The sequence below is a fragment of the Cnephaeus nilssonii genome (assembly GCF_951640355.1).
Source record: "Cnephaeus nilssonii genome assembly, chromosome: 15".
NCBI classification, from domain to species: domain Eukaryota; kingdom Metazoa; phylum Chordata; class Mammalia; order Chiroptera; family Vespertilionidae; genus Cnephaeus; species Cnephaeus nilssonii.
This window is the reverse complement of record NC_137086.1, coordinates 10,844,882-10,871,639: the sequence shown is the minus strand read 5'-3', so window position 1 is coordinate 10,871,639 and position 26,758 is coordinate 10,844,882. Positions and strand designations below refer to the sequence as shown.

General features: G+C 40.7%; 1 protein-coding gene across 11 annotated transcripts in view; it reads left to right on the top strand.

Annotated features, from left to right (window-relative positions):
- Positions 1 to 26,758, top strand: part of DTNB (dystrobrevin beta) — a 155,460-nt gene that overhangs the window by 18,171 nt on the left and 110,531 nt on the right. For 10 of the 11 annotated variants that reach the window (XR_013814668.1, XM_079792384.1, XM_079792392.1 and 7 more), the window contains exons 3-6: positions 1,875 to 1,955; positions 6,408 to 6,621; positions 11,942 to 12,027; positions 17,291 to 17,445. Coding sequence is in view for 10 of the 11 variants with exons in the window: in XM_079792384.1 (XP_079648510.1) it covers positions 1,875 to 1,955; positions 6,408 to 6,621; positions 11,942 to 12,027; positions 17,291 to 17,445 (536 nt within the window). In the remaining variant the exon portion in view is untranslated. Of the gene's footprint in view, positions 1 to 1,874; positions 1,956 to 6,407; positions 6,626 to 11,941; positions 12,028 to 17,290; positions 17,446 to 26,758 lie in introns of all 11 variants that reach the window. The other variant, XM_079792386.1, reaches the window with a different exon arrangement.

Genomic DNA, 26,758 nt, shown 5'->3' with positions numbered 1-26,758 from the left:
ATCCACGGAACCAAACCGGTTTCGGCTTAATCAGAAGTTTTAAGTTACAGGCTTTAGAAAGGGAAGAACGAGAGTTAAAGAATCATGGAGTTGGAGGACCCCAAGACAGACCTTATTATTTGAATTGAGCTGATTTGAACTGCTTTCTTAAGCCACGCCATAAAGAAGGAGGCAGAGATGTTAACCTAGATCAAGGCATGCCAGTCAATTTAGACCTCTTGCTGTGACTCCGTTGTTACCGTGAGCTTGCCGGTGCTGATGCATAATTAATACGTCATCTAAATTACCTTGCACTAGATACAAATTCGGAGGTTGAGAAGACCAAGTGACAGGCCCACACTTAGAGCAAGAGGAAAAATTAATAGCATGAACGTGTACTTTGGTATATTACTTTACTATACAATATTAAATCTTCTGTTAAAAATTACATTATTGCCCTAACCGGTTTGGCTCAGTGGATAGAGCGTCGGCCTGCGGACTGAAGGGTCCCAGGTTCAATTCTGGTCAAGGGCATGTACCTTGGTTGCGGGCACATCCCCAGTAGGGGGTGTGCAGGAGGCAGCTGATCAATGTTTCTCTCTCATCGATGTTTCTAACTCCCTCTCCCTCTCCCTTCCTCTCTGTGAAAAATCAATAAGATATATTTTTAAAAAGTTACGTTATTATGTAAGACTGAATGAAGAAAAAAGATGGCTAGGAGGAGTAGGGCAGTCCACAGTATTTGAAGGGTTGTTTTGTTTCGTGACTTTTTGTCTAGGTGACCTTGACTGAGTGACCTTGACTAATGCACACATACTTGCAGGACTTCAAATTCTTCTGCCTGAAATAGGGTTCCTGGTCTGGGCCAGCGATTGTGAAACCTTTTACAAGCACTTGGCTATTAGAAAATGGTACTGCTCAGCTGAGGCTGGAGAGGGAGGCAGGAGCCCAGCCTGGGATGGCCCCTGAGGTCCTTTCACAGAGGGAAAGCCAGTTTGGGTTCCCAGGGCGGGCATCCCGAGAGCATGAGAGCAGGGGCAAGCCGACCACCTTTTACCACCCACCTTCAGGAGTCACGCAGGCACGCCTGCCACGGTACTCCTTCAGGCCGTCCCGGTAACCTGCTCAGATGCAAGTAGAGGGAAAGCATCTTTAGTTCTTGAGCGGGAGGGACAGTGCACTGGACATTCTGTTATCCACAGACCTGGAGGGGGAACTCAGAGATTAGCTGGTCCAGTTCCCTCATTTTACAGAGGACACCGAGCCTGAGAGGAGGTATGTGACGAGGCTATGGTCATGTTCTGTGGGTGGCAGTCAGGCCAGGGCTGGGATCTACGTCTCTGACTCTGCGCTAGGGTCTTTCCTACTCTACCACCTCACCCACTTCCTGATGCATAAGGTTAATTCACGCCAATCATGAGTGTTCCTCCCTCGGAGCTTTCTTAGGCCAGCAGATGGGATAATTAGGCAGAACTACTGGTGTGGAGGGGCACACAGGAAGTGTACCCTAACCCTCCTCCTGCCTTTGTGCTGTCAGAAGACTCAGTGGGCAAGTTATATGCATTCTCTGCCAGCACTATGGAATCGCGTCTCTTCCCAGCATTTAGAAATTAGCCAGTAAGTCCACTTAACATGTTTTTTGTTTTTTTAAAAATATATTTTATTGATTTTTTACAGAGAGGAAGAGAGAGGGATAGAGAGTTAGAAACATCGATGAGAGAGAAACATTGATCAGCTGCCTCCTGCACACCCCCCACTGGGGATGTGCCCGCAACCAAGGTACATGCTCCTGACCGGAATCGAACCTGGGACCCTTCAGTCTGCAGGCCGACGCTCTATCCACTGAGTCAAACTGGTTTCGGCCACTTAACATGTTTTATTTGCCCTTCTTTCAGGTGCTCAGAACTTTGATGTCATACGACTATCAACTTACAGAACAGCTTGCAAATTACGATTTGTACAAAAACGATGCAACCGTAAGTCATTTCTATAGTAGCTGTATAGAACTCTCAATAATATAAAAGACTTTAATACCTTTTAGTCTTATTGTAATTTTAATGCAATTATTTTGTCGTATTTATCAGAATATAAACTTTGTAATGGAAAGAAGTTGGCACTTGACTCTGTGTCTCCCTCAAAATATTTAATAAACTCAATATGTAACGAGTTTTGAGGCTGGCATATTATTTATGTTCTTCAAATGCGGGAATGTATTTCTCCATGTCACTTTTTAATGAAAAATTTTATGCAGAATTAATGCAATTTATCAGCTTCTGGAGGAAAAGAAAAACATTAATATTTTGATAAAAGTATCCTATATAATAAAAGCATAATATGCAAATCAACCAAACCGCCCGAACAGCAGAATGACCATCCGGACTACCATCTGGACAACCATCCGGGACCACACTATGACACCCACTGGTGCCAGGCCAGCCAAGGCGGGTGCGATGCGCTTGGTCGGGGGCTCAGCCATCGCCCCATGATCGCCCCGCAGAGGGAGGCCCAGGTCACAGGCCGGTGGGGCGATCAATCGAGGGGCTCCACGATCTCCCCAAAGAGGGAGGCCCAGGCCATTGACTGGCAGGCTATGGCGGGTGGGCGGGGCCTCCCTCTGAGAGGGAAGCCCGGGTCCCGGGTGCCTGCCGGCATCCAGAGGGAAGCCTGGGTCCTGGGTGCCGGAGGGAAGCCGGTGCTGGCAGCTGGGGGAAGGAAGGCCTACTCTTGCACAAATTTTGTGCGTCGGGCCTCTAGTATATAATAAGAATTAAACTTAATATAACAACAATCAGCCTTTTCCATAAACAGTTGCTACCACAATTGCTACTTAGAAAATAAGTAAATAAAGTAAATGTATACGTATACACATGACATGCATAAAAATCTTTCTTCTCTTAATTTCCATGAAGATGAATTAACTTATGACAGAATTATTGTCCTTTTCTCATATACGGTATGTGTGTATTGTTGAAAAACTTTTGTATAATGGAAAGATCAGTAGCCGTAGAATGGGGAAGCACCTCAGCTTTAATCCTGGTTTTGCCATCTCTATATATAAAAGGCTAATATGCTAAGTGTCCTTCCACCTGTCTGACTGGTCACTATGATGTGCACTGACCACCAGGGGGCAGACGCTCAACGCAGGAGCTGCCGAGCTGCAGTGACTTGGCAGTGGCAGTTCTCGGGTGATGCACCCCGAAACCAGGGAGGAGGGAACCCGATTTCTCACGGAGCTGAGTGATTCCACCTTCGGCCATGGATTATGTTGTTGCTGGGAACTGTCACCCCAAATCTGGTTTACTGCACACTTGCATTTGCGTTCCACACCCTGTACGGCAGCAACTTTGCAGAGTGCCCTCTCGCACTCCGGGTCCTCCCGGGGGATGTCGGAGAGCTGGTTTCAGCCCGATCCCCACAGGCCAGGCCGAGGGACCCCACCTGCCAGAGGGACCCCGCTCACTCCACAGACGCCGGGGAGGGACTGTAGGAGGTTGGCTCCCAGGCGTGTTTGGCCCGTCTCGCCCAGTCCCGCCTCGCTGACCACCTTGTAATTAATTTTTTCTTGATGTGCACAAATCCTTGCACCAGGTCACCAGTTTATTATAAACATGTGCCTTGGGAAAATCACTTTTACAGCTAAATACTTCTACCCTACTGTAAGTCTTACTCAAAAATCCTAGCTTAAAATGCTTTCTGAAGAGTTTACTGTTCCATCCTAGACTGAAGTCATGTTTATTTTTTGGTGTACCAAAGCAGTGTTTTTCAAATTATGGATTGTGACCCATTAATGGCTTATGAAATCATTTTGGTGACTCTGGACAGAATTTAAAGCATGTAATAGAGAAAAAAAGAAAAACCAGAACACAGCCTATATTGTAAATCTAAAAAGTATTTTGTGAAATTTTTATAAATTTATATGTCTGGAGGGTGTGTGTGTGTGTGTGTGTGTGTGTGTGTGTTATGATTTAAATATAATTTTGTGGGTTGTGGTTAAAAAAAAAAAACAACTTTGGAAACCACTGTTCTAAAGAACCCACCATTTTTGTAATTCTTCCTGTAATTACTCTTGGGAAATGGTAGTCTGTAAGCGAAGTGTTGAGAGTCATAATCAGGCTAGTGGCCTTAGTAATGTAAAGTAAAAGATGCATTGTTCTAGAAGTTTTATTTTGTAACATTTGATTATTTAACCTACATGAAAAAAATTTCAGTTTTTTCATGTGAAAATTCCAGAATAATCACATGAAAAAAATTCCAGTTTTTTCCATATGTGTGTTCTGTTGTTCCTATACTGTCTATTGAACGATCACCCTTTTTCTTCCTGCTCAGCATCTTTTGCTCACATTCTTTGGAGAAAGGTACGAGAACGTTAATAGCGGTGTCTGTATGTGAGGGCTGCTTCCGGACTCTGTGTTCCATTGGCCTGTTTGTCTAGTTGTAACTATTACAGCTTTATAGTAATAGGTCTTAATATCAGGTAGAGCAGGTATTCCTCCTTTGTTCTGTTTTTCTTTTTAAGATTGGCCTTTTTACATTTTATTTTCATACATATTTTAAACTCTGCATGTCAATCTCTGCTAAGAACAAACAAAATAAAACAAAGAAGTTTGCTGGGATTTTTGTCGTCTTCCTTTTTTTAAAGTATAATTAACATACAGTACAATTCATTCTTTTTAATGTATAGCCCTATGGGGTTTTGTTGGGATTGCATTGAATCTATAGATCAAGTTGGGAGAGTTGACGTATTTCCAATATTGAGATTTCCTCTTGTGAACATAGTATATTCCTCCATTTATTTAGGTGTTTTTATTTTTGCCAATTATATTTATAGACTTTTTTTGTAGAGATGTTGCACATTCTTCATTGGATTTATTTCTAAGTCTTTGATGACTTATGATACTTCTAAAATTTCATTGTTATTGATACATAAAAATACAATGACTTTTATATCTTGATCTATGTCTAGCAATTGTTCTGAACTCAAATGTTAAATTTAATAATTTATCCATAGAATCTTTTTTTATTTTCTATGTGTCTAATTGAGTCATTTCTGAATAATCACAGTTATATTTCTTTATTTCCAATACTTATACCAATAATTACTGCATATTTATATTCTTAGGACCTGAAGTACAATAGAAACGATGATAGTGGGCATTTCTTTCTTTTTTTAATTTAAATTTTTTTTATTGATTTTAGAGAGAGAGAGGGAGGAAAAAAAAAAAAGAGAAACATTTTTGTGAGAGAGAAATATTGATTGGTTGCCTCCCGCATATGCCCTGACCGATCAAACCTGCCACCTTCTGATATATGGGACGACACCGACCAGGGCAATAGTGAGCATTTCTATTCTCATCCCCATCATCAGAGGAAAGGCTTTCAGCATTTTACTATCAAGTAATACGTATGATGCAGGTTTTTGTAGATACCCTTCATAAGATTAAGGAAGTTCCCTAGTGTGTTTCTTCTTTTCTAAAGATAAGGCTAATTTAAAAAGTTGTCTTTCTGGTAATGACTTCTAACTTAGTTTTATTTTGGTCGGAGAACATGATTTATATCCTTTGAAGTTTGTTGAAATTAGTTTTATGACTCAGGATAAGGTCAATTTCTATACTTGTCCTTTGTGTTTTCTAGAAAATAAAGCATGTTTTTTAATCATCGGGACAATACTTCATATAATGTTCATTACTACTACTTTGTTGTTGTAAAGTTTAATTTTTCTATCTGTACTTACTTTTTGTCTGTTTGCTCTCTCACTTACTAAGAGAGGTGTGTTAATATTTCCCTCAAAGCTTGTTGAATTTTTCTCTTTGACATTCAGTTAAATTTTGCATCGTATATTTTTGAGGCTGTTGTAGAGGAGTCAATACTTCACAGCGACTCTCTCAGGATCTCTGGTTGGGCCTGAGAATTAAATTGGCACGGGACAGATGAGCAGGGGAAAAAACATACACATTTTTACATGTGTCTGGGAGCCCCATAGGAAAATGACCCAAAGAAGTGACTAGGTCTAAGTGCTAATATACTAGGATGCACAAAGAGTAGCAGTTGTGGAAAAGTAACTGAAATGTGTATATGGGGAGGCTAAGGGAAGATAAGAGTTATTTTAACAGGTCTGTACAGATTAATTTTGGCCTTAATCCACTGTCTCTGTGATTAGAATGTTTCCCCTCCCCTGGAGTAAGAAAGGCATCTTTCACATGGGAGTTTTATTTCCGGCCGTCAGGACGAAAAGGTGGGGGTCCAAGTGCCCTTTTTTGGCACTGCTATTTTTCAAGTATCTTTAGCTCAAAAGAATCCTTATGCCAAAGTGGCATTTTGGGGTGGCATATTCTGCCACCCTTCATGGACCTGTTACATGTAAAATTTGTATGTCTTTCTGATTAATTAAAACTTTACGTTGTTGATAGTTTATGTTCTTTGTGTTTCAGTCCATCTCGTTGATATCTGGAACATGATTGAAGCCTTCCGAGACAACGGCCTTAATACACTGGACCATAGTACGGAGATGAGCGTGTCCCGCCTCGAAACGGTCATCTCATCCATCTACTACCAGCTGAACAAGCGCCTGCCTTCTACTCACCAGATCAGCGTGGACCAGTCCATCAGCCTCCTCCTCAACTTCATGGTTGCTGCCTACGACAGGCTAGTACCTTACACGCTTACTTAATCTTAACTAAGAGTGTTTGTTTCTTCATCGTCCCTCTTCCATACTTTCTTGCTAAGGGTTGTCAACTTAGAATCACAGTTAGGAGGGGAATGGTTCAGTGTAAGTCCTTTCTGAAGACTGATGCTCTGAACTGCTTCCTAAGTGTACAGATGAGATGGAAAATCCTTGAGAGCGGAGATCCTATTTTGCATTTCTTTGATTTCTCAAGTGCAGCCCTGGGTTCTTAATAAATATTTATAAAGTTGGAATGAAAATTAGCAGGTAAAAAAAAAATGATCAGGCATTCTGATGATGATAAAGTTGAATAACATTTTTTGTTGATTTTACTTGATGAAGCTGTTTGATATTTGCCAAATGGATTCTTGATTTGTAGTTGATTATTGCATAATCCATTCACTGGAAGTTTTGTAAATTGGGATTAATTGGAAAAATAAGAGTTTTTGGAAATCAAAGAGAAATGCTCTTATTCCTTTTAGCTACATGTGATAATTGGGAATAATGTTTCTAAAATAGAAGTCTTGTTTTCATGAGAGGAGTACTAAATTATACTTGGCAGCATCCACAGTTGTTCGCTAAAGATGTAAAAACAGCTTGTTAAGTAAAAAAATCGTCTTGTTTTTCAAAAGTATTAATTTGAATAACAAGCTCTCTTATTAGATAGAGCAGAGCTGTAAACATCACCCGGATGAGGTGAGTGTAAATATAAAAACGTAGGCAGCCTTTGCGACGTGACAACTGAAACGAGCAGTTCCCACGCAGAGGGCACAGGTGAGGGCTGCAGGGCCTCCCCGGTCCCTACCTGCATGTTCAAACACAGGTGTTTGTTCAGGGTGACTCACTGTCTGCTGAGCTTGGCCCACAGGTGATCATTGTGTTTTCTCAGTTTTGGAGAATACGAACTCTTTTTAGAAGTCATGTGCGTGGTTTAGTGTCAGCCTGTAAAATGATAGGTCTCTGGAAATGAATCATGCAGAGATGTCTGAGAAAGAAAATCATTCTCTTTACGGAGGGAGAGTGCTCCTCGGAGCGATTCTGTTTGGGCAGGGTTAAAATAACAAGCTTCCTCTCTCCTGTCATCCTCAACAACTATTACCTGTTTACCTTTTCATTTTAGTGTCTTCATGTGGGGGTTAATCGTCACTGCTCACTGTGTCACATCTTAAGTATTGACCTACTAATCAACTCTGAGCTATCACAGGTCAGATTTTAAGTGAGTCATGTTTTGTGATGAAACCAGATCTTTCCCAAATCTTGTCTGAAGGGAATTGATTACGGTATGAACCTGCACTTTCCCTTGGAATCACTGGAAACATGGACGTGGGTGAGGTTGTATATGCCATGGCCGGGGGCAGCTGACTCTTAGTTTTAAATGTTACTTGGCCAGTGTCTATAGATCAAATTCAGATATGTGGTGGGAAGGATCAAGAATGAGTTTTTTCAAGAAAAAAGAATTAATTAGGTAAAGGGTATAGTCATAGGTTTTTAGGCTGCTAAGTGAGCAATATCCATTCTATAATATGCCAACTGGGTATATTCAGAATTTAAAATGTACTGGTTTATTTTTTATTTTTCGTTTTTTCATTTTTAAAAATTTATTGTTTAAGGTATTACAAATAGTATTACATATATCTCCCTTTTTTTCCCCATTGACCTCCCCCCGGCCTCCCCTACCCCCCAGTACTTGCCCTCATCCCCCCACCCCCCGCCAGTGTCTTATGTCTATTGGTTGTGCTTATATATGCATGCATACAAGTCCTTTGGTTGATTGTACTGGTTTATTTTTGCTTGCTTTTAAAAAAATATTGATTTGTTTTTAGCATTCAGTGTGAAAAGGGGAGAAAGACACACACACACACACACACACACACACACACACACAGATATTTGTTGTTCCACTTATTTATGCATTCATTGGTTGATTCTTATATGTGTCCTGATGCGGAATTGAAACCACACCTTGGTATATCGGGACAACACTCTAACCAACTGAACCACCCGGCCAGGGCCTCTTGCGTGTCCTTTAACCTACAGGTTTCCCCTTCATTATTTTTCCTTTAAACCATTAGCTTTGTCCAGTAATGGTAACCTTTATTTTCCCAGGATTCATTTTTTAAAACAGCTGTTATTGAGGAATAGAAAACAACTACAGAAAAGTACAGAAAATGAAGTGTTGTTTAAAATGAATTGTTATAAATCAAATATTAGTACCACAGTGGCCAAGAAAGAATGCTGCATCTCCCTAGAAGCTCCTCTTTCTTCTCCCAGATGTAACCAGTATCTGATTTTTATGGAGATCTCTTCTCAGGTTAATTTTTACTTTCCCCTGTGGAATTTCCTGGATGTTCTTGCATCATGAAATCTGTGTCTGCAAGAAATGTTTTGAGCACATTTACCTTTAAAAATGTCATTATCTGTGTAGCAAGGCTTGACTCTGTGTGTGAGCACTCCTTCATTCTCACTCTGCCGGCCGCCAGGCATGCCTCCTCTCCCTTCAGGAATGTTTTCTCTTGTTGCTTCATCTCTCTGGACCACTTTCCTTCAGGAAAGAGGCTGCATCCCACTGAATGCTTCGTCGTAAGCAGTAGAAACCCTCTCTGGCTAATTTATTAAAAGGATGGGGGTCTTATTAAAGACTCTCTGAGCGTGTTGGGGAAGTGTAGGCTTGAAGATCATACCGCCAAGAAGAAAGCTCAAAGTCACACCAAAAGGGTCTCACAAAGCACTTCTGCCACCAGTCGGGGCACAGATACTGTTGCTTGTGCTCCAAACACCACTGATGCTGGGCTGTCCCTGTCTCTGCGGCCTCACCCCGGGGGGACCGCGCCAGCAGCTGCCATCCCTCCCGGTGGACTGTCCGGAATTCCACCGTCTGAAAGATCATAGTTTTCTATTTGGAGTCCTGAGTGGTGCGTCTTATTGTGGAGATTGTGTCATGTGCCCATGTCTGATTTTTGAAGAGAGATGGGAAAACAGATATCTGAGTTTTTTCCTTTTTCAATATTTTGTTAGTGGGAAGAGTACTTGTCGCATAAGGTAGGGTCTGCTTCCATGTAGACTCAGCATTTGGAGGGTTGGTGACCAAAAGGAAATGTCCACTGTAAAGGCCTCCATCAGTCTCAGAAATCCATGCATTTTAACATGATTGATGCTCTTCATAGCTACTGGTGTTGCTCATACAATGCAGTGATATTTGTCATAGGCATATTCCTTATCATTTCCAGGTGCCATACGCCAGGTGCTGAGACAGGAAGACAGCATCTGTATTTGTAAATAATTTTTTGATGGAGTCTTTAGGGTTTTCTATGTACAGTATCATGTCATCTGCGAATAATGACAATTTTACTTCTTCTTTTCCAATTTGGATGCCTTTTATTTCTCCTTCTTGTCTGATCGCTGTGGCCAGCACTTTCAGTTACTATGTCAAACAGGAGTGGTGAAAGCGGGCATCCCTGTCTTGTTCCTATTCTAAGGGGAAATGGTTTTAGTTTTTGCCCATTGAGTATGATGTTGGCTGTAGGTTTGTCATATAAGGCTTCATTATGTTGAGGTATGATCCCTCTATTCCCACTTTGCTGAGCGTTTTTATCAGAAAAGGGTGTTAGGCTTTGTCAAATGCCTTTTCTAAATCAATTGATATGATTATGTGATTTTTGTCTCTCAATTTGTTTATGTGATTCATCACGTTTATTGATTTATTGGATATTGTAGCAGCCTTGCATCCCTGGAATAAATCTCCCTTGGTCATGGTGTATGATCTTTCTAATGTAATGCTGGATCCAGTTTGCTAGAATTTTGTTGAGGATTTTAGCATCTGTGTTCATCAGGGATATAAACTGTATATTTAAAATATCCCATCCTAATTTTAACTAGTTGTAGGGATTTCTCTTTTACATTATGAATAAACTTAATGAGATATAATAGTTAAAAACCAGACTAACATTGGTATTTCATGGCAGTGCTTTCGCTGAGAACCTTCTAGGTTATAATTTGCCTTTTTTTCCAGGTATGGTCTTACTGTATACAAAGAAGGTTTGGAAAATGGGAGACACGTAGTAAATATAAATAGGATAATGTGTGTGTGTGTGTGTGTGTGTGTGTGTGTGTATTACTGAACATTTATATTCACTAGTTAATATAAATAGTAAATAGTAAATGTAATAGGGCCATTAGTAAATATAAATAGGATGACACTTGCTTTATAAAACTAAGATAACATCGTTCTCATCATTACAGAGGTATTTATTTTACTAAGTTGCTATGACACTTGGTGAGCACAAGCTGTGTAAAACTAGCACAATAGCCCTTGTTTACTTACATACGATGACTTTAAAAACTGGCTGGTGGAGGTTTCACCTGCTGTGAGCCAGGGCGTGGTTGATGGGATGGAGCCCGGTGCTTGTTGGGCCATGGCCTTGCTGATACTGTTTGGCTGTGCAGGTCCTGTGCAGCATTACTTGGGGTAGTTCATCCATGTTACTCTCCATTCCATCTCTCCAATTCCTAAAAAGAATTATTATTGACCCCTCTCCTTCACTTTCCTCACAGTTGTGATATGGGAAGACCCGAGACAGGTATGATTGAGCTCCTTAGAATAAACACATGAGAATATGAAGGTTGTTACAGTAAAATAAACAAAGATGAATGTACTATAAGATCTTTATAGCGGTGTGCACCCTGTTGGTTTATTACACAACAGTAAACTGTTGTTATAATGCCCTGAGGGACGGACACATTTCTGACTTAGTGTTCAAAACAAGTGGTGCCTCAGTTTTGAAGACTTAAAAACATTGCAGCTGTGAATTTAACGGGCTAAGTTGGTGAGAAATTTACTTCTGGTTCATCCAGTTGGCTTCTGCCTACACAGCCAGTAGAAATTGCCTTACAGAATGTTTATAAAACTCATCTATAATAATAAAAGTATAATATGCCAATTAGACTGGATGTCCTTCCGGACGTCCTTCCTTCCAGACAAAGCTGCAGCGAGCGGGGGCCACAGCAGAGGACCCAGCCACCGTGGTGGTGGGCGGGGGCCGGGGCCAAGGCCCTTGCATGAATTTTGTGCATTGGGCCTCTAGTTCCTGAATAATTTGGGTTCATTTCTAGCATTATTCACTTAGCAGAGATGAAGCCTTAATTCTACAAAGGAAAAAAAAAAAATCAAGGTTTCTAACTATCCAAAGTAATATGGCAGAAAAGGGTAAGGATCAATTTACTGGTTTCCCGATGTTTAGTGATACATTTGATTGCTATTGTGGTTCTAGATAACAATTATTTCTACTATAATTTCTTTTTCAGTGAGGGCCGAGGCAAAATGACGGTATTTTCAGTTAAAGCTATGTTAGCAACTATGTGTGGTGGAAAAATGCTGGACAAATTGAGATGTAAGTATTTTCATATTATTTGAAATATTTTATTTTCAAATTAGAACTTTTAAGGAGTTTTAAATGAATATTTTTCAGAATTTTGGATGACTCTATATTGAACATTTTTATTTTTTTACTACTGTATTACTCACCTGACTCAAAGTATGTAGTAAATTATGCCACCTAATGTTCAGATGGAAAAGTTGGTTGAATTAATGTGTATACTATTTGTTTTTTAGTATAAGCAAGAGAATTGAGATTCAGAGCAGTAATGTTGACATTTAAAAAATTCTTTAAAAAATGTTTTCCATATTATTAAAAATTACTGTGTTTGAAGATGATTGTGTTGATTACTTTTAATTAGAAAATAAATTTGATTGTTTTTACCAGGTTTGGTCAAGGTCAGCCCTTTCTTTTTTTAAAAAATATATTTTTATTGATTTCAGAGAGGAAGGGAGAGGGAGAGAGAAATAGAAATATCAATGATGAGAGGGAATCATTGATCAGCTATCTCCTGCACACCCCCTACTGGGGATGGAGCCCGCAACCTGGGCATGTGCCCTGATTGGGAATCGAACCACGATCTCCTGATTCATAGGTCAACGCTCAACCACTGAGTCACACTGGCTGGGCAGCCCTTTTCTTAATAATTCCCTTCTTCATCAGGTTGTATTTGCTGCGTAAACTGTTCCTGAGCACCTTGGAGTCAAGCTCAGTTATTCAGAAATTGGCAGCATGTTTTTCCAATTATCTTTCCTATTTTTTTCTTCTTACTATTGGCCATTTTGGCATTTTAATGTTCACTAGATACTATAGAAAGGTGGTTAGATGAAGTCTGAGGAGGTGAAATGCACAATTATTTACTTTTTCTGCTGATGGTTTTCATTCATTCACTCTAGATAGTAACTGCCTAAGATATGCCAAGCATTGTGCCAGACGCTTTACATATATTTTCTCACTGAATCCTTAAAATTTCTTTGAGCAGCAGGTGGTATTTTCTCCATTTTATAGAAGAGTTAACTGAGGGGCGAAGCTGGGATTCCAGAGTAGGCTGTCTAGCTTCAGAGCCCTGCTCTAAGCTACTTGGTTATACTCCTCTATTCTGGTCCTTGGTACAGTGATCAAAGCGCCATCATACAGGCACCCATAGAGAAAGGATCTCAGATTTCAGGGAGTTAAGATAGAAGCTGTGGGTTTAATGAAATGTTGAGGTACCCTGTGACTCAATTTGTTGAAGAAAATGGGCCATTTGTCTTGTAATTTCTCATAGACTGGATTTTGATGATTGGGTCCCCATGATGTTCCTCTGTGCCCTGCATTTTTTTGTTTTAATTGAAAGACATAGAAACTTCAGATTCAAGTACAAGCTTTTGGGCAAGATTACTTCATTAGGTGCATTAGAACTCAGTGCTTAGATTATCTTTCACAAAAGTGAAATCTATACTTCCCTGGCCAGGGGTAATATTCTATTCTACTTCTATTCTATTCTATTCTATTCTATTCTATTCTATTCTATTCTATTCTATTCTATTCATTTTAATTTATTTTTAATTAATTTAATTTAATTTTTTCCATCACCATTTGTTGCCTTTATGCCCTCTTCCACCTCCCCCCACAATCAGCACATTATTGTCCATGTTCATGAATTCTCTCTTTTTTTAAATTTTTTGCTCAATCCCTCCATCCCCCCTCCCCCACCAACATATGCTTTTTATTACATGCACCATGACACTGAAAGTTGGAAAACTAGATGGCTCACTAGATAAAGATTTTGATATTCTAAAGATCTTAGATATTTTTGCTCAAACTGTTACTTGTTTGTCTTCATTTCAGAAACAGTTGCCATGTAAAACAAATTTTTGGTAGTGAAAAGTATCGTTTTATTTAAGTGCTCTTTTGAGGTTTTTTTAACGTGGCAATATTACTCTTTTGGACTGAAATTTCTTAATAATTCCTTTTTAAAAAAATATATTTGTATTGATTTCAGAGAGGAAGGGAGAGGGAGAGAGAGAATCATTGATTGGCCACCTCCCGCATGCCCCCTACTGAGGGTGGAGCCCACAACCTGGGAATCAAACCGTGACCTCCTAGTTCGTAGGTCAGTGCTCAACCACTAAGCCATTCTGGCGGGGCTCTTAATAATTTTTTAATTCTAGCATGATGTTTTTCTGAGGAAGATAATATAATATAGATGAAATTATTCTTCATTCAAACAGAAAGAAAAAGAAAGTTGGGATTTTGTTTTTTAATGATGATGATTCCAGGTAAAGAATATACATCAACATGGGGGTGTGGGTATGGATGAAAAAGGTGAAGGGAGTGAGAAGTACAAATGGTAGTTACAAAATAGTCATGGGGATATAAGGTACAGCATAGGGAATATTATTGTAGTCAATCATATTGCAATACCTATGTATGGTGCCAGGTAGGTAATAGACTTATTGGGGGATCACTTTGCAAATTATATAAATGTCTAATCACTATGCTATACACCTGAAACTAATATAAAATAATATTACATGTCAACTGTAATTGAAAAAATAAAATATTATATAATGGCTAAAAATGAATATAAATCACCGTTTAATTAGTACTGAATAAACTGGTTGATAATAGAAAATTGATTATATATAAAAATGCACATTTTAGATGTCTCTGGAATTATTAAATTTCTATGAGTACATCTGCTGCATCTAAATAGAGCTGATACCTGGCACATAGTAAGTGCTAAGATTTTGCTAAGTACAAATTGTTGATGGAGTACTAAAATTACTGAAATTCTCTGTTGGAACTGTTAGTGAAAAGGTAGAAATCTTAGTAGTATGTGAAATTTGGAAGGTACCTAAGTGATAGCAGGTTTTTGGTTGTTTTTCTTTTGTCTTTTTTTAGTGTTTTTTTTTTTTTTTTTTTTTTTTTTTTTAATGTGGCTTTTGCACTCCTTGGGGCACACACTGACCTGTATTCAAGCAGCACTAAAGTATGCATGCCCAGGCAAACGTGACATGTCAGTGTGCTCAGAATGCCAGGCCATTGCACACTGTACATGGGTTGATGAGTTAGTTACAAGCCATGCTAGGTCACTCATTACCAAGTTTATATTATTCAGATAGATTTAAAATATGGCTTGATTATCTCCTTCATGTTCAAAACTATAGTTGCTTTACCATCTGTCACTGTTCCATTATTCTTATTGTACCATAATATCTTAGCTAGAGAATGAGATGAGTAACATAAATAAAATATTCAGGTATTGAAGCTTGCCTCCACTTTTTAAAATTTTAATCATCCAGGGCAGAGATCACTTTAAATGTGGTCTGGCCCTCTCATATTAAACAGAGCTCTCTGATCATAATTTAAAGACTTTTCATCTCTGAGGAATGTCATTCTCGGGTTACATTTAGGGCTAATTGTGAGGCTTGGGTTATTTGTCCCATCTCATGTTTTCAGACTGTTGTGTGTGTGTGTGTGTGTTTTCCATTTCTTGAGTGTTTGTTGTTGTGCTTGTTGGTGGCCATGGTGATGTTGGTTGTCCTTTATCACTGGTGGATGTGATGGTATTGTCAGTGCACCAGTCTCTACGAATCTCTCTTTGCTTCTGATTTACTTTGGATATACTACGGACAAAGGAAATGTAACCAAGCTTCCCAGCATTCTTCTTAAAGTAAGGACGTCCTGAGTACTCGTACTCATGAGAGAAGCACTTGAGCTTTTGTAGTGTGACTGGCAGTTTGGCTGTTTGGAGAATCCTCCCCCCCCCCCCCCCCCCGGCTTTCTAGTTCCCAGCTGTGTTCCGTCTAGTGGAAGTGGCTGAGTAACAGGAACGTGAGATGTCACACTGCATTGTAACATCCAATCATATTCTATTGTTCACTTTCTTCTACCTGCTTACTGGGCAACATTGACTTTGTTGTTCTTAGTTTCTCCATCTTCCTGCCACTGAAGGTGCTCTCTGCTGTTACCTCTGTTAATGTTCCTTTAAATTAGGTTTTCTAGTTTATGGGATATGCCTTAGTGTTTCTACTTTTCTTTCCCTTTATTTTGATCTTTCTGCTTTTACCTTTTCTTTTATATTTTTTCCTATAATTTTGACCACTCCCCTTTTTTCTTTGATTCTTTTTTTTTTTTAAATATATTTTATTGATTTTTTACAGAGAGGAAGAGAGAGGGATAGAGAGTTAGAAACATCGATGAGAGAGAAACATCGATCAGCTGCCTCTTGCACACCCCCTACTGGGGATGTGCCCGCAACCAAGGTACATGCCTTTGAGCGGAATCGAACCCGGGACCCTTGAGTCCGCAGGCCGACGCTCTATCCACTGAGCCAAACCGGTTTCGGCTCTTTGATTCTTTTGTTTGTTTTCTTGTTTTAGTGTCAAGATAGCCTTTGAAATGACTTAACCAATATTTGTGCCTTTAATTTGAAACATTTTTAACACATTCAGCGCCCTGTCAGTCACCGGTGACTGACACTATACTTTCCGTCCGGAAGACAAAACAGGCTGGGCGCTTAATGTGTTAAAAAATATTTTTTATTGATTTCAGAGAGGAAGGGAGAGGGAGAGATAGAAGCATCAATGATGGGAGAGAATCATTGATTGGCTGCCTCTTACATGCCCCCCTTTGGGGATCGAGCCTGCAACCCGGGCATGTGCCCTTACCGGGAATCGAACCGTGACCTCCTGGTTCATAGGTTGACGCTCAACCACTGAGCCATGCCAGTCAGGCTATCAGAGTTCTTCTTATTCTTCTTTGGAACTCACTAGATGGACTATTTTCAACATGCTGTATGCTTCCTTCCAATTTATTCTGTCATGGGAATACATTGCATCATTAGTATATGAATATACAAATATAATACAATTTATTTCACACCTCATCACCAATATGCTAATATAGTCATACACTCAAACATGCATATGTCTTATATAAACACATATATAAATGTTAAGGGATAAAGATACGCTGGTATGAATTTAATAAAAAAATAAAAATTATATATCATCTAGTTCTGTACACTGAAAAGGAGTAGGTAGGTGGACATGCCTGAGTGGTTATTGGGTTTGAGGTTTAGGATGAATGTTAGGTAGGTGGGCCTCATCAACCAAGTGCCCACGCAATGTTAATAAAAAATGAGAATCCACGCTGACTAAAAATCGTGCTCACTTCATGATACTTTCTAATGATACTTCATGATCTTTCTAATGACGCAAATGACATAGAGCCATTTATCAAAGGTGGATGTTTCTTGGTAGTTTGACTTTATTTGGTTTTGTTCTCATAGATGTTTTCTCCCAGATGTCAGATTCCAATGGCTTGATGGTATTTAGCAAGTTTGACCAGTTTCTGAAGGAAGTGCTGAAGCTCCCAACCGCTGTCTTTGAAGGGCCGTCGTTTGGGTACACCGAGCACTCCGTCCGCACCTGTTTCCCCCAGCAGGTAAGGGCCGGGCACAGAGCCGGACCGAGGGGCACTCACCCCTCCACGTTTCCCCAGGATTCCCCAGGTGGCTTCAGCATAAGGATACAGGTTCTGGGCAGGGGAAGAAACAGAGGTTTATGTCCGGGGTGGGGAGTTTGGGAGGGTGAAACGGGGGGATAAAAAATTCACCGGAGAACTCTTTTTTTTTTTTTTTTTTTTTTTGAGATAGAGAGGGGGGGCGGGGGGAGGAGAGTCTTTTCTGAAGAAATAACATTTGACATGTTTTAACCTTTTGCACTCGGATGTCGAGTGTGACTCGACATGGTTAGCATCGGCAACAGCTCTTTTTATACTCTTTGAATGTATCAATAATTTGAAATATAAAAAAATCCAAATAAATAAGTTTGTATGAAAAGAAACTCCAGTTTCTTATTCTACTGCCGCACTTTGTAAAATCTGGGGTATTTAAAAAATTAAATCCCGAGTAGAATAAAGGAATCGAGAAAAAAGCAAGCGAGTGCAAAGGGTTAAGTTACTAAAAGTTTGAAGAACACATTCATGATGAAGGATGAAGTGCTCATATTATTGCTACTGGACATACACCACTCTCCGTAACGAGTTCTTTAAGCCGGAAGCGCAGGAGCCTGGATGTACAGCTCTGCACGGTGCTGGGTCGTTGTTTCCTGAACACCGAGGACAAGCAGAGCCGCCCCGCTCTCAGCTGCCGCCCACGGTCCCTCGGGGTACACTGCCATTTTCATAGGCAAGAAAGATAGATTTGGTTTCCTCTTTATTTGTGGGGGTCCCTTTGTGGTCCTCCCTAGAGGTGATAGGAGCGTATTCCTAAGACATTAACTAGGCCTCAAAGGACTCGGAGCAGAGTGGACGCTGGCTATAGCATCCATTTTTTTTTCCAGGTAGCAATGAGATAAAAGGAACTTCAGGCTACACTTGGAAAGTTTTGGAAAGCAGGGAATTCGGGAAAAAAATCCATGTTAAAACCAATGGGTGAAAAATTAATGGAAAAAGGCTAGTGACATAGTTTGAAAGTGTCTCCCCGTAAAATATTTATTAATTACAAAGGAAACATAACGACTCTACAGTGGAGAAATGTGCCGCGCTCAGCACGGCCAGGGGTGAACCTGAGGGAGGGCGGGGAAGGATTAAAGAAGACAGACAAGAGAATAAAGCTGGGGCTAGGTGGACGCTGCTCTCGGATGGAGAGACAGTGCCACAGCCTGCAAGCCAAGTCTATTTTATAGCCAGATTCCACGAGGCAAAATAAGGGCGTGGTCTAGATGTTTACCATGTTCTCATGGGTTTTGTATTTACTCAATTACGTGCACCTGAACTCTATCAAGCTTTGTTTTGGCAGCACTTGCTGCACCTCCCACAGCCTACCTCACTTAGCCACCTGGGACCACAGGTTTGGGCCATAAGGTCAAACTTACAACTATAGCCTTTGGCTATAATTGTGCTGGGAAAGCTTTGCCCTCCAAGCTGGGACTTGCACATGGCTTTGCCACGAGAGGACCGTGCCCTCTCTTTAGTCCGAGGCTTGAACCTGTCCGCACGCTGTAGCCGCTCTCCACAGAGAAACCTGTCAGATACGACGAAATCCCTGTCACCAGGGGAGGGACAGGCTGCTGTCGCTGCCTCCGGGTAAGATTCACTGAGAAGTTCCCAGTATCCCGTGGTCCTCCTGCCAGGGAAGCACACCCGAGTCTCATCTCCCAGTGGCAGGGATTTCTGAAACATGACTGGCCTGTAGCTTTAAAAATGTCAGGGTCACGAAAGATAAAAACCGACAGGAACTGTCCCGACTACAGGGTCCAAAGAGACATGAAAGCTGAACGCAGCCCATGAGCCAGGATTTTCTTCTGATAAAGGACATTAGTGGGACTGTTGGAAAAATCTGAAGAAAGCTTGTAGACGAGATAATAGTATTCTGTCAATGAATGGTAATTCCCTGGTTTTGATATTTGAATTAAGAGGATACCCTGGTTTTTAAGAAATACAGTGTGGCTGAGAGGAGGGGTGGAGAGGGTAAAAGTGGGAGATATCTGTGATACTAACAACAACAAAAAACATATTTAAAAATTTTTAAAAATACAATAAATAAATATATCAGGGTAGACCGTGTCTGTACTGCAGTGTTAACATTTGAGGAATCTAGTTTGATGACAAATATACTTTTTAAAATAGTCCTTTGTAACCTTTCTGTAAGTCTGAAATGATTTAAACAAAAGGTCAAAATATAAAAGGAACAGACCCTCCTGACCTGTGATACTTAGATTCACAGAAGAACCAAAAACAAACACCCATACACCCCTTTTTACATTGAAAGTTCAGAATTCATACGTATCTGAATTCATCTTTCAAACAGTCTTTTATGGTTTGTTTAGAGATTCTCAGCTTCAGCATTGAAGTTGCACCCATAACATAGAAGAGTTATTTTTAGTAGCTTCTGAGGAGGTCTTCTTCCCAGTTCGTGCACACTTGGCTAATTGTGTTTGTGGAAGTTAGCCTCTGTACGTCATTTTTTTCTCTCTGCATAAATAGCAATATCAGCTTTATGTGTTAAGAATATCTCTGTGCTTCAATTTATTCTAATAAAGCACAGTTTGCATTTCCCCCCTGACTATGCATTTTCAAATAACACGAGACCGTCCAAACATATCCTGGCGTCAAGTGTCCTGCAGGCATTAAAACACCCTCCAGAGCTGTAACTGAGGTGACGATGAAGAAGACACCACAATCCTGCGGGGAAGGTACTCCTGTATCTGATGTCCATGTAGCTCTTCACACAGGTGCTTCTTGGAGGCCAGGCTAAAAACCGATCAGGGTGTGGAATGTTCCTATTAAGCAAAGTAATGGGAAGGAGACTTTATCCAAAGTACCACCATTGAAGAGCAACGTTTGACCAATGGTTGACATTTAAGTGGGGTACTATCTAAAGTAACCTTCTATTTACTTATAATGTGAGTACTATAATGAGAAGCTAATACTATATAATAAAACCCTAATATGCAAATCGACCGAATGGCGGAACAACAGGTCGCTATGACACGCACTGACCACCAGGGGGCAGACGCTCAACGCAGGAGCTGCCCCTGGTGGTCAGTGCGCTCCCACAGGGGGAGCGCCGCTCAGCCAGAAGCCGGGCTCATAGCTAGGGAGTGCAATGGCGGTGGCAGGACGCTCTCCCGCCTCCGCTGCAGGTGGGCGGTAAGGAGCGAGTGGTCCTGGACGGCAAGAGCCCCAGACTGCGAGAGGGATGTCCGCCAAGGGGTCCCAGACTGCGAGAGGGCACAGGCCGGGCTGGGAGACACCCCCCCTCCCGAGTGCACGAATTTCGTGCCCTGGGCCTCTAGTATTGGAATAATGGTTTAAAATGTTGAAGAATATTTTAAAAATTCTAATTGTTAATTCTAAGAATGCTATCTAGGATTCTGCAAATTGCCTATGCCATGATTGTCAGGCCTTTGAACTCACAACCTAATCGTTGCTTTTCACCTGCTTCAGGTTCCTGTAAAAAAACTCAGTCTGGTTTTATACATGGCAGGTTTGGAAAATTCAAAGAAGCTTATCTTCATCCACAGGAAAATTGAATTGTGTTTGGTCTATGAATATAACAACAACAACAACAACAACAAAACGAGACTTGGGACAGAGTTTCATGCAGCAGGAGTTAAATTCAGTGTGTTTATGGTTTCTTTTTGAAAATGGGTTTTTCCCATACTGTTTGTTTCCCTACAGGCGGTTATTTTTAATTTTTTAAAAAAATATTTTCTTATTGATTTCAGAGAGGAAGGGAGAGGGAGAGAGACAGAAACATCAATGATGAGAGAGAATCATTGATTGGCTGCCTCTTGCATGCACCCCACTGGGGATCGAGCCCGAAACTCAGGCATGTGCCCTTGACCGGATTTGAACCTCGGACCCCTCAGTCCGCAGGCCGACGCTCTATCCACTGAGCCAAACCGGCCAGGGCTACAGGCGGTTATTTTTGTTTGTTTTTTTTAATGCGAGATAGCTCATATACCATCAGATACTTTTAAAAAATATATATATTTTATTGATTTTTTTTACAGAGAGGAAGGGAGAGTTAGAAACATCGTTCAGCTGCCTGCTGCACCCCCCCCTCCCCCACTGGAGTGTGGGAACCAAGGTACATGCCCTTGACCGGAATCGAACCTGGGACCCTTTAGTCCGCAGGCCGACGCTCTATCCACTGAGCCAAACCGGTCAGGGCACCGTCAGACACTTTTTATAAAAACAACTTGCCTGCTTTTCACAAACTAACCCAAATAAGGGGTATATTTTCATATAGTTTAATAGTTTTAAAAACACAACAACAACAACAAAAATTTATAAGTTAATCAACAGAACGCATCTGCTGGAATAGCTAAAATTCAGTGACGGACACCAAATCATGGCAAAGATTTGGAGCAGCCGGAACTCTCTTACAAGCCCTTTGGAGAAGCCCTGGTGGTTTGTTTTAAGCCTAAACAGACACCTTTTCTTAACCTAGTAATTCTACTCCTAAGTTTTTCCCCACGTGAAATAAATAGGTATGTCCACAAAAAGACTCTTATAAGAATGCTCTAAGCCTCAGACGCATCCGAGTTGTCCATATAATAAAACATTGGAGTAAAGTTAATTCAAGAGGGAATATGTCTGGAATTTGCTCCAAGATAATCCAGGCTCCAGGGAGAGAGAAGGCATAAATGAAACAAATTAGTCCTCTGCTGAGAATTGTTGAAGCTGGATGATAAGCATAGTATGCTGTTCACTCCCAGTCCCCTCCTACCCTAGAGCTGTATGGTTCACCAGTCTTCAGACAAAGCCGAACAATTTCTTCACCAAAAGACCTGAGGACCCTGGTCTAGTCGCTTTACTTAATGGCCTAATGGCAGTGTAAAGAAGAGGACGATGCCTCCTCAGATACAGCTTGTTTTATTATTTCTTTTAATCATAAGCAAATTTGAGTCATCGTTTTAAAATACAGTTCAGTTGATGTCCTGATTTTGCTTAAAAAACACACATGACTAAGTCCTATTTCCTACTTGATGAGGGTTTTTTAAAATATATATATATTTTATTAATTTTTAACAGAGTGAAAGGTAGAGGGATAGGTAGAAACATCGATGAGAGAGAAACATCGATTCAGCTGCCCCCTCACACTCCCTATGTGCCCGCAACCAAGCTACATGCCCCTGACCGGAACCGAACCCGGGACCCTTTAGTCTGCAGGCAGTTAGGGCTTGATGAGGGTTTTGTGTTTTTTTTTTAAATTATTTTCATTGATTTCAGAAAGGAAAGGAGAGGGAGAGAGAGGTTGAAACATCAATGACGAGAGAGAATCATTTATTGGCTGCCTCCTGTACACCCCCTATTGGGGATCTAGCCCACAACCCAGGCATGTGCTCTGACCAGGAATCAAACGTGACCTCCTGGCTCATCGGTCGATGCTCAGCCACTGAGCCACATGGGCCAGGCTGGGTGAGGTTCTTATCATGGCACCATGGTGCTTATCACTCTTAACCCCAGCCTCGCTTTCACCTTCATCCCACGCTGCTCCTCAGACCACTCCGTCGCTGTGCCCTGGGTTCTTTTAAGAGATTGCTGAGGCCCCAGGAGCCGCACCACTTGACCCTCCCACCAGCAATGCAGAGGGGCATCTGTTTCTCCACAGCCTTGCCAACAGCGCGTGTTCTTACACTTTGGAATTTTTGCCCATCTGATAGGTGAAAATGTTATCTTTTTTAATTTGCATATCTCTTGTGTTGAGTAACGTGCATTTTGAGTGAATCTTAAACTAACACAGTTCTTGTCTTTGTTTATGCTATTAGCTGTCACCGAAATGCCAATAACCCCGACCCCTCTTCTCCAACAAAGGCCTCGTATTTCAAATCCCCGCTTTGATGCTCTGGGTCTTTCATGTGGGATTAGCTGCTCCTCTTCTGCAGCCCGTGGCATGTTACATCTAGCTCACTCTTGCCCTGGAGGGATGCACCTTGGTCTCCAACTTTACATCCCAGGACAACAGTGTCTGGGAACCGATCAGTGCTTACTGGGTATTTGTGGGATTGATCGAGTAAGGATTTTAAATCAAATAGGTATGAGAAAGGGTCTTTGGCTTGAATTCTCAGAGAAAGCTTAAAGCTCATGGGTGTACTTACAACCTTGTTTTCCCTGATATTATTCCATGATTTTCTCAAATGAAACAATCTTTGCAGAGAGGAAAATGAAGTTTTTCCAAATATCCTTTTAGCTATGATAAATAAAATAGCTCTGATAAAAAGTGCAGCAACATTACATTATTGTGTCATTGCAAAGTACTCTAATTTTCAAAGTCCAAAATAAATCTGTGGATATGGACACATTCATTGTCTAACAATAATAGAAAGGCTCACCCATAGCACTAGTCCTATAACGAGTTTTTTTTTATAACCAGCATGCTTGTCCTTGTCAGGTAAAATGTTTCTATAACTCTACGCAAAAGTTAGATGAAAACATTTTAATCTAAAAGTCTTTTAAAGTGTTTTCAAGTTTGAACTAGATGTCATACTTTAACTGATTACCAAGTAAGTAATAAGGCAATGGATAAGAAATATTTACCTGTTGCCCATAAGGAAATAGAGTTGTTGTTTTTCCAATTTGTGATTTATTGAGGAATTACGTTTTTAAAATATTTTTTATTGATTTCAGAGAGGAAAGGAGAGGGAGAGAGAGATAGAAATATCAATGATCATAGAGAATAATCTATTGGCTGCCTCCTGCACACCCCACACTGGGGATCAAGCCCACAATCCAGGCATGTGCCCTGACCAGGAATCAAACCATGACCTCCTGGTTCATAGGTCGACGTGCAACCACACCAGCCAGGCAAGAATTTTTAATGGAAATGATGAGATTGGAAATTGCAGCTATAATGATCTAATGCTAAATTATTTTACTTGTTTCCTCATGTAATACTGGATTTCTCATTTTTAAGAGATGATTCCACTCTCATTTTAAAACAGGAAAGATTTAGCCAAGGTTGTAGGGAGGGAAGTGAGAATGGCATTTAGGGTAAGAAATTGTCAATATTGAGGTTCAGAACGACAGAGGGTGGTGATATAGGCGACAAACAGAACCGCTCCTTTCTAAGAACAAACATGAGAATGTGTACAAAGAGAGAAACAGCCTCAGTGTTTCGTTGAGGAAGATATAAACAAATCGTGGTGGTTTTGCTCAGTGGATCAGGCAGCTGTTAAAATGATTAGAAATAAAGACCTTGTAGGAAAGCAATAAAATATTTAATAAAATGTTAAGTGAAAAAACAGCTTATATATTTTTGCTACACTATGCACATAATTACAAAGAAACATTTATACACTTGGAGGGGAATGCAGAAAAATGAGAATTGTGGGGAGGAATTTCCATAATTTACAGTTTGTTATAGTTTTTGTCATAAATGTTATTGTGCTATAAAAAATAAGGAGAGAATGTACAGGCGGTTGAGCCACTAGGCCCTACAGGACACCTACTACCAAGATCACTCTTCCAATTCCAGGAGACATAGTAGTTTTACCTAATACATAGAAACAAACACAGGGAAGCAGTCAATATGTGGAGATAAAGAAACATCACAAATGAAAGAAATGGAATCAAGCAAACTACTGGATACAGAGTTCAAAACCATGGTTATAATGTTACTCGAGGATCTGTATGAGAGCTTCAAGGGATTTAGTGAGACTTTCAAGGATCTTGGATTTTTGAAGGAGGAGGAAGAGGAGGAGGAGGAAAAAAAATCCTATATAATAAAAGGCTAACATGCAAATCGACCGAATGGCAGAATGACTGGTCGCTATGATGCGCACTGACCACCAGGGGGCAGATGCTCAATGCAGGGGTTGCCCTCTGGTGGTCAGTGTGCTCCCACAGGGGGAGCGCCGCTCAGCCAGAAGCCGGGCTCACTGCTGGCGAGCTCAGTGGCAGCGGCGGGAGCCTCTCCACCTCTGTGGCAGTACTAAGGCCTAAGGCGACAGTCGGACATCCCCCGAGGGCTCCTGGACTGCGAGAGGGTGCAGGCTGAGCTGAGGGACCCCCCCCCCCCCCACACACACACACACATGAGTGCATGAATTTCATGCACCGGGCCTCTAGTATGAACAGTAAAATGGCAACAAATACATAGCTACTGGTGAATAAAACAGAATCAGAGGCATGGAAGCATGGAACAGACTGACCAATCTCAGAGGGAAGAGGGGAGAGGGGCAGGAAGAGATTAACCAGAGATCTTACCTGTGGACACAGACAGGAGGGTGGTGAAGGCATGGGGTGGGGCAGAAACAGGATGGGGGGGGGGCAATGGTGGGAAAAGGGGGGACATCTGTAATACTCTCAACAATAAAGATCAAAAAAAAAACAGTAGGGGAAGCTGAGAGAAGGGCATTCTAGAACTCTCTGTACTATCTTTGCAACTCATAAATCTAAAGTTATTTCAAAATAAAATGTTTAAAAACAAAAAAGAGAAATGCAATGAATGTGTTCAATTCAAGAGGAAATAAAACAAAAAGGGAGAAAAATGAGCCGGCCTATCCTTCACACAGTTATTTAGTAACTCACAGATTTTTTGAGCTGGAATTCTATCCCAAAAGTTCTCAAACTTTTTGATCTCAGGACCTCATTACAATAAAAAGTATTGAGGACGCCAACGAGCTTTTATTTATGTGGTTTATAAATATCAGCATTTTCATATTATAAATTAAAAAGTATTTTTAAGTCTTTGAAAATAACCATGATAAACCTATTACATTAGTAATGTATTTTAATGAAAAATAGCTGTAGATTCTAAAACCATAAAATTTAATGAGAATGTCGTCGTTTTATATTTTTGCAAATCTCAGATTTGCTCAGTTGAAGACAGCTGGTATCTCATATCTGCTTACCCATTCAGTCTGTTGTGATATGATGTTTTGGTTAAAGTATAGAAAGAAAATATGGCCTTACACAGATATGTAGTTGGAAAGGGGAGGAATATTTTTTAAAAATATACATATATTTTTTAATTTCAGAGAGGAAGGGAGAGGGAGATAGAGAAACATCAATGATGAGAGAGAATCATTGATCGGCTGCCTCCTGCATAACCCACACACTGGGGATCGAGCCCGCAACCTGGGCATGTGCCCTGACCGGGAATCAAACCATGACCTCCTGGTTCATAGGTCGACACTCAGCTGCTGAGCCACGCCGGCCGGGCCTGGGGAGGAGTATTGTAATAGCTTTTTCAGATAATTGTGGCTATGCCACGTTGCTTCTGGAACACCCCACTGTACACTCA